General features: G+C 39.3%; 1 protein-coding gene across 2 annotated transcripts; it reads left to right on the top strand.

The window, feature by feature from the left end:
- The first annotated feature begins 54 nt into the window (after window positions 1-54).
- Window positions 55-8,012, top strand: qrfprb (pyroglutamylated RFamide peptide receptor b). 2 transcript variants are annotated; one of them, XM_085416611.1, is made up of 6 exons: window positions 55-426; window positions 1,637-1,795; window positions 3,008-3,069; window positions 3,572-3,807; window positions 5,759-5,856; window positions 5,986-8,012. In XM_085416611.1, exons 1-6 carry the CDS (start codon window positions 60-62, stop codon window positions 6,381-6,383), a joined length of 1,320 nt encoding a protein of 439 aa, XP_085272737.1. In that variant the 5' UTR covers window positions 55-59; the 3' UTR covers window positions 6,384-8,012. The 2 variants fall into 2 exon arrangements, with proteins under 2 accessions (XP_085272737.1, XP_085272739.1); XM_085416613.1 differs by lacking the exon at window positions 1,637-1,795.
- The last annotated feature ends 649 nt before the right edge of the window (window positions 8,013-8,661 follow it).

Genomic DNA, 8,661 nt, shown 5'->3' with positions numbered 1-8,661 from the left:
CTTTATTTTACTTTCCCCGTGCAGCCAAGTTCGTCTCAAGGTTGAGGACACAGTTCAGGATGGCCGCAGCTTCGACAAATTCGGGGCAGGGCTCCACTAAAATAACTCCTGAAGTGCTGCAGGAGATGCTCCAGTACTACAACCTGAGCCGTCGGGACTTTATCAACGCCTACAACATCCAGCCGCTCGTCTACATCCCCGAGTTACCGTACAGCGCCAAAACCACCTTCGTGATCATGTATGTGGTTATTTTCGTCTTGGCTCTCGCTGGAAATAGTTTGGTCATCTACATAATTGTGAAGAAACGGACGATACAGACGGCGACAGATATTTTTATTTGCTCTCTGGCGGTCAGCGACCTGCTCATCACTTTCTTCTGCATACCGTTTACTTTGCTGCAGAACATCTCCTCTGAATGGTTCGGCGGTGAGTTATGAACTTATATTAAGCCACCAACTTTTTAGCAGTACGTCAGGCACGAGGATCGTTTTCTCGATAAGAATAAGATTTAAATATTAAATCGCGAGACTGCTGCTGTGAGGGGATACAATGTGCCATTAGGTTACACCTCGGATTATCCATGACTTTAACTAAGCGCACAAGCTGAATAATAATGACACATGCTGCACCTCAGAAAGATGTCCCTTTCTATAAGCCACAGTACAGCTTCAAAAATGCAATGAATGAAATCTAGTACAGCAGCACATTAAAAAAAGAAATGTGCACATTTCAGGCACCAGAGAGAGTCAGTACAGGGTGGGAAAAACATCCTCGGAGGAATGAACTTTTAAAGAGATTCTTGGAACCCCACCATGAGCTAATGCCTTTAAATGGCAGATAAAGACCTCCTGTCTCTTAAAGGCTAAAAAAAAAAAAAACCCAGATGGTTATGAGTCAGAAACCTGAAGGGAGTCACAGCGGGAGGCAAGTGAAGCACCGCTGGCTCCAGACTGCCAGTTGATCATATTTAGTCCCCCAAACCATGCACTGAAGTATTTGTGGATAAGTGGCTGTCGATGTGAACATTTAAATAATTAAATTAACACACTTATAATGTTTTATTCTAAAATTACAGACTGTTTTCTTGTTATGTCCACTTCTGTTACAGCATAGATAATGAAAGCTCATGCTCATATCAACATTTATTTAATGCAATGGATACTGAATATAATGAATACTGGATAATGGATATAACTAGAACAATTTGTTGTTGTTGCTTTTTATTTTTAAAAGGGGTGATTCTATTTGCAGAGTCTTTAAAGTGCTGTCTCCTCACAGTGTGATAGGGTGTTATTTCAATGTCTTATAGTATCTTAAGGCTTGTACATAACTGTATTAACTCTCAGTGATATGAAGCATTAAATCTACAACCTCTAAAAACACTATATGAATCATTACCTCTTGGGCTTGATGTTAAAAATCAGCATGTGGTTACTAAGTGGGAGCTGATATATTAAACAGTTTTTAACACTGACCTGCAGAAATATTGTTAAAAGCTGACAAACAACCTATCATAGCAAGAACATAGCCAGGTCTGAGCTTGTCATTTTAATAAATAGTCATCATAATTTGTAAAATGTTTCTTCTGCATGCTGCATTATATTCATTATTATATTTTTATTTTTTTTACTTGCAGGGGTTCTGGTTTGCAAGACTGTTCCATTCATACAGACTACAGCCATAGTGACAGGCATCCTAACAATGACCTGCATTGCTATTGAGAGATACCAGGGTATTGTATTCCCACTGAAAATGAGGAGGCAGTATTCGTCCAGAAGAGCATACAAGATGCTAGGTATTGATTGTTTACCAGAGTGGCATGTTGTACTTATGCATCCTCTGTTATGTGAGAAATATCGCAGCAATGCTGATTCACAGATAGAAATACATGGGGTTTTACATGTGCGTGTTGCCTACACTGCAAAGCTCAGAATTCTGCATGCCAAATTGACAAGACACTTATCAGAGATTCAAATAAAGCAAGTGTTACTCTCGAGCAAACATGCGTGTGAAATCTTTTTAGTTACACTCTTCTCAGATTCAGCCAGATGCTGAAAAATTGATCAAACAGCACTTTGTAGCGCAAATGGATAATGATCCAAAGTACACTGCAAAAGCAACCCAGGAGCTTATGAAGGCAGAAAATGGGATATTCTTCAATTGGCAGAGGGCTCACCTTATCTCAACTCAAAAGGACATTGTGTTTAGTTACTTTAGACAAAACTAAAGGCAGAAAGAAGCACAAACAGGCAGCAACTGAAGATGGCTGCAGCAAAGTCCCAGCAGAGCATCTTAAGGAAGGAAATGCAGGATTTGGTGATGTCCATGGGTTCTAGATCTCTGGCAGTCATTGACTGTAAAGAGTTTTCATCCAAGTATTAAAAAAATAATCCTTAGGCTATATATCTAAAAATGGGTACCCTGTGGGACAGGGTATAAAAATATCTGTAATTCAGCAACAGTTAATACAAATCCTTCCTTAAACCTATTGAGTTAAACCTGAAAGTATGTACACCAATCACATCCTGACTGTTTAATTTAAATAGTTTCTAGGGGAAATAAATTCCCACAAGTATTCAGTGGTGAAGGTTAAGTATTGCCTGCCATTATTTTGTTCTTAATTGGTTATTCTAAATTGGTCACAGGTCTGTAAGTGGGATTAAGTAACAACCCCCCCACCCCACCCCACCCACCCTCTTTAAGAAATACTCCTTTTAAATTTAAACCATGTCTAAAAAAGTCAATACATTATGCCATACAATGTCTGGTGTTATGGGTTGGGCTTTGCATTATTGGAATAAAGAAGAAAGAAAAATGCAGGTATCTCACAGAGATTGCACACGATTGACAGATTATGAATTACGTAAGAGAGGTATTTAATTATAGGGCTACTGCGACTGCTGTTTGTCACTAAAAAGTTGCTCTCCTTGAAATGCCTTAGCAGACACAGTATTAAAGTTATAGGTTTTCTATTTGATGGTATTAAATACTTGTTTGTTTCTTGCAGGACTTGTATGGATTGCCTCAGTGATAGTGGGCTCACCAATGCTGTTTGTGCAACAGTTAAAGGTAAGTGCCCTTCAAAAAACACATAAGATTGCCTTTTTTAGCTTGAAGAAGGTTCACATTCCTGGTAATCCCTCTGAACACAACAGATGAAAAGACATGTTGGCTTTATCTTAACTTTCCACCTGAATCAGGCTCTAAATTCACTCACAGCAGAGCCACAAATGTTGTGAATAGATGCTTTTTAATTGAGATTTAATTAAAATTTTAAACTACCCTAATTTTAATCTTGTGTTTGGGGTTTGGTTTTATTAAAGCTGTAAAAGTAATCATTTTTAGTTGGTGGGATGGCATAACATGATTATACCATATGCTATGTCCTCTCAGGGAAGCCTACTACTATCAGATGGCCTCCTTGGCACACCAAACCTGTCAGAAAAAAAATGCATCAGTGTGAATCAAATGTAGTAAAGCATTGGATAAAAACCACCCTGTCAGTCAGACCTACTTCAGCTGTCTTGACCGTTCTTCCATGACTAAAAGCTTTTCTTTTTCCATATCTCAGGTGAAGTACGACTTCTTGTACGATCACTACCATGTGTGTTGTCAGGAGAGCTGGAGCTCGGTGACTCACAGGCAGGCGTACACCACCTTCATCATGGTGGCCCTTTTCCTGCTCCCTTTGGCAGCCATGCTATTCCTCTACACATGCATTGGCATAGAGTTGTGGATCCGCAAGAGGGTGGGTGATGCCTCAGTCCTCAGCACCATGAACCACAGGGAGATCAGTAAGATATCAAGGTGGGTTAGACAAGTCTGATGGAGATATTTAACCGCCATATTTATTTGTAGATGACATTTCGTTTCAGTTTGGCCTTGTTTGCATTCCAATTAACAGAACTGAACTGTCAATAGTTGAGGGTGGAAGGTCAAGAATGGGGGCACTGTTGTTGCATTATTGCCCTTGCTGCATGGTCTAGTCATCTTTACAAAAAGAAATGAACCTGCTCTTCAAAAAATAATAATAATAATTTAAACTATAAACTTTTATTTTATTTTTTATTTTTTTGGTTAATTCAACAGTTAAGCAAAGAAAGAAGAAGAAAAAGAACACCTGTATTTAAAAAATAAGGAGATTAGGTGACATCTACTTGCATGCCATGTTAGTTGTTCATTTTACGCTATTAATATCAGTGCAAGACTGACAGCAATCCAAAGAAATTACAGTTAGATTCAAGGGAAGGACAGAACATTATCTTTACTGACTGAAACTAACATTAACAGGTGGTTTGCAAGAAGATGCAACACCTGCTCTCCGCTGTACTCCACTCTACTCTCCTGGACATAAACTATTAGTCATTTGAGCAATGTTGTTGCTCTTGTGGAGAGAACATGTGAAAGGCAGAGACTGAAATGGGTATATGTTTATACATTTAGGGCCAGGAGAATCGTTAGGGCACTGCACTTAAGATACTTTTGCCACCAGGTAGCATAGTTTGGACCTGCAATATGTGATACTGGCTGAGTTCATTAAAGATTTATTGTATTGTGAAAAAGAAAGCTTTTATAGGACTCTAAGTAAAACTTTAAAGCTTCCATCAGAATTAAGAGATCAAGCAGCAGCCAAGTACTGCTAATCAAATACACTTGATTAACTGACTATCAGCTATGTTCGAGCACCTTATAAAAGTTGAGGTTTTGGCAGTTTGGTGTTCTAAAGTATTTAGGTGTGTCAACACAGTGCCGATTTCTTTACAGCAAATGAAACCCGAGGTCAGACTGTGCAATGCTCAGGGAAACTAGAAAAGATCAAGGAGCTACATCTCAGTTAGCATGTTAAATGTTAATGTTCATGACAGTAGAATTAGAAAGAGATTGGATAAATATGGCTTGGTAGAAGCGTTGCCAGGAGAAAAACTCATCTTTCTAAAAATAAGTTAGGTTAGTGTTTCCAAGATTTCATCTAAAGAAAGCACAAATTTCTAAATAATGTCCTTTGCACAGAGGAGAAAGCACAGATGTTTGGCTGTAATGCACAACACCACATTTGGCAAAAAGCAAACAGAGCGTATCAGAACAAACACATCATACCAACTTTCAAAAACAGTGATGGAGGGTTGATTTGGACTTTTTTTTACAGCTACAGGATCAGAAAACCTTACAGACATCAAGTCAACCATGAAATCCTCTGTATACCAAAGTATTCTGGAGTCAAATTTGAGGCCATTTATCCGACAGCTAAAGCTTGGCCAAAACTGGGTCATACAACAGTACGATGATCCCGAGCACAGAAGCAAATCTCCAACAGTTTTGCTGAGAATAGAAATTACTCAAGGTGTCACAAATGCACAAAGTTCAGACCTCTACCTTACTGGAATGCTGTGGTGGGACCTTAAGGGAGCTGTGCAGGAACAAATATCCAAAATCCTCAATGAACTCAAACAACGTTGTAAAGAAGAATAGGCTAGAATTTCTCCACAAAGATGTGAGAGTTCAGAAAACAGCTTCTTCGAGGTACTGCTGCTAAAGGTGATTACGTCTTTTGAAGAAATTCACACAAATACAGACTCACTTCCACAGTGACTCACTGTTGCATCTCTCTGGTACATTCCAATGCAAGAAGAGTGCCATGATTAATGTTCCTGGTCACACCTGCTTTTTCCCTGCAATAAGACATGTGTTACATTTGTGTAGTTTACATTTTTTTATATAACGATTTTGATTTTTTGATTTTTTTTTTAACCTTCTACAGGAAAAAGAAAAGGGCTGTGAAAATGATGATCACCATTGTTCTGCTATTCACAATTTGCTGGGCACCCTTCCACACAGTCCACATGCTGTTTGAATACTGTAAGCATTGCCTGGTGCATTAAGGGGTCTGTGGTTTCAGGAGTAAATAAAAAAAGATCTTGCTTAAGTGCACATTTCCATTTATTAAAAGCCTCAATCCTCTTTATGTGTAATTATCCTGTCCTCCAGATGACCTGGAGAACAAATACGACGGAGTCACACTCAACATGATCATCGCCACTGTTCAGGCCATCGGGTTCTTCAACAGCTTCAACAATCCCATCGTCTACGCCTTCATGAACGAGAACTTCAAGAAGAGTTGCTTTTCCACCCTCTCCCACTGCGTTCGAAAGCCTACCCAGCAGAGTGGCGCTGTGGCGGCGCCTAGACTGAGTGTGCAGTTCATCAAACCCCAAAGTAGAGAAGCCTTCCTGGAGCCAGACGAAGGCAATAGCCTGGAGCCGCACTCAGCAGAGAAGGGCCCTTCGACGTCATCACACGGAGAGAGCTCCCTGGAAATAATGGGAGAGAAAATCTCCACCATTCAAACGGAGCTCCCTGCAAACAGCTCCTCTCAAGTAAAATGAGAAGGAACTGTCCCGGATCTGAGGTGTTTTAACTGCTTACCTTGGATTGCCACGCTTGCTGTCAATTATTTTCACTTGGGGCCAGCAGCTGCAAGGCCATCAAATGTGATTTCAGGTTTCACTGATGTGGCTGAAAGATGCAAAAGTCCAACAGCTTGATAATTTATCTCTGCAGAGCAAGGAGTTAGGGAATGTATTCCCATGCTGGTCAGGAGCGCAGAAGAAAGATTGTTAATGAATATCACAAAGAGACACTTTAACTATAAACTGAGTATAGGGTGATCAGACCCTACTGAGAAATCATTTCCGCTTGTCTCTAAAATCTGGAGGACATTCAGCAGTTCTTCGTGAAAGCATAATGATGCATGAGTGTTCAATGTCACCCCAAATGATCTGAAATTGTATTACGGCACAGCAGGAACTGTTTGGAAATGAAAATGTAGAGGACGTTGCAGAGCTATGCTTTTAGAAGAGATGCCTAATCTTTCACCGACAGCTAAATTCGCATTAAGTTTGCATTTGCATTCAAGTCAGCAAAAACACCTCGTTTCAGGTTAATTCAGTTGAAAACCTTTAAGATCAGAGATTAACCTCTTTCCATGAGTCACCATCCTTTAGATACAAATTTTTATTATATCACAGAATGTGTGTAAGCCTATTTTGGACTATTTAATCATAAGCTGAGCAGGTGAAATCATAAGAAAGTAAATATAGCCACTGTACAGTTTAATAAGATTAAATCTCACAATACATGAAGGGATGAATACTAATTTTCAAACCTCTTCACACTGTCGGCTGTCTTAATACACTGCTTTGCAAGGTTGCTGCTGCATACAAAAATAATCTTCGTCTGAGCTCACAACAACGGGTGCGTCAATCAGAACACACAAACATGGCAAACCCAACACATGCACAACACATTATGTCAGCATTTGAAGTTGTACATCCTTATGTCTTAATAACTGGAAGAAATCTGCACAACGTGTTAAACACAGATCTGCCCCTCTTTGTAGAAACCAGCATCCTACAGGAACAAAGTCACAGAAACACAGCAGGAAAGGTTTGCTTTGATGCTTTTACAGAATGAATCACAGTTTACACAACTGTTCTAACTGTGGAACAGTCAGACTGGGCTGTATCCCTAGTTCAGTCTCTCACTGGCCATTGTTTACACCATGATCCATTATAATTGCCCTAATCTAAAAGGTTCTCTCTTCTGTTGTCCACCACGTCTCCCTCTGTGAGCCATTTTAAATCTTCTATCTTATCCAGCCACTACTAAACAGAATTCTGCTTTCAGGAATATAGATGAAAATATGAACAATAGCACTTGAATAAGCTTGCAAAGCGTATTTTAACAAAACATACAGTCATATTTAATTTCCTAAATGGCTGTCCATCTGACAACATCAATGAAAATTGGAATGGAAGTGGGTGGTCATAAATTTAAGGCTTTCTTAATGACTCAAAGTGCTTTGGACTACAAGCCAAATCGACTCCATTTATAAGTGATGCAGACAGAGTAAAACATTTAGAGGGTAAAACATACTCCACATTTATTCACAATGTAATGTGTGAAGGCTGTAGTCGCTGATGTTTTTTGTGCAAAAAGCAATGCAAACGCGAACACAAAGAAAGTGATCAGTGGTTGTTCTGTTGACCGTCTGAAGAGTTTTAGAAATGCATACTGAATGCTGAACAATGAATGTAAACAAAATGAGGTGTTATCATGACAGAAAGTCTGTCTGCCTTTTATTTTATCACCGACTGTGGAAGAATGAGATGTTCAAAAGAGTGAAACAGCCTAAACCTGCTGGATATACTCGAGCGAGTAAGCGAGGTACAAGTTGTGACTGTGGACTTCTTATAAAAACACAAACAGAAGAGTTTGTAAAGTCGGTCTGTGTAATATTTTTGCGACTCTGATGTCTTTAGTGTTAAAGTTTAAGTACCTGTTCATTTTGGTGTTAAACTTTCTGTCTTGGAGCTCATCAATTGTGCTTAAGGGAAAATACATATATATATATATATTTCTAGGTTATCTATATTTGGCCTAGATTTGCTTTGCACGTTTTTAAGTATTTCATTCCAAAGCCTTAAATAATCCCTGTCAGCGCGGAAGATAATGGTATTGTATATAGACAGGGTCTGCAACGAGACCAGGCTTAGTCTTTAGTGCAGCCCCGGGTAGGGGAGGAGCTTAGCTTCTCTTAAACCATGGCTGTTACCGGTACTTACCGGTGTACTGTTGTGAAACTGTGGAAGCTTTAAAAATATT

The sequence above is a fragment of the Rhamphochromis longiceps genome, linkage group LG8 (genome assembly GCF_057381845.1).
Source record: "Rhamphochromis longiceps isolate RC_006_pf linkage group LG8, R_longiceps_female_GT1.1, whole genome shotgun sequence".
NCBI classification, from domain to species: Eukaryota; Metazoa; Chordata; class Actinopteri; order Cichliformes; family Cichlidae; genus Rhamphochromis; species Rhamphochromis longiceps.
This window is presented reverse-complemented; position numbering and strand designations above follow the sequence as displayed.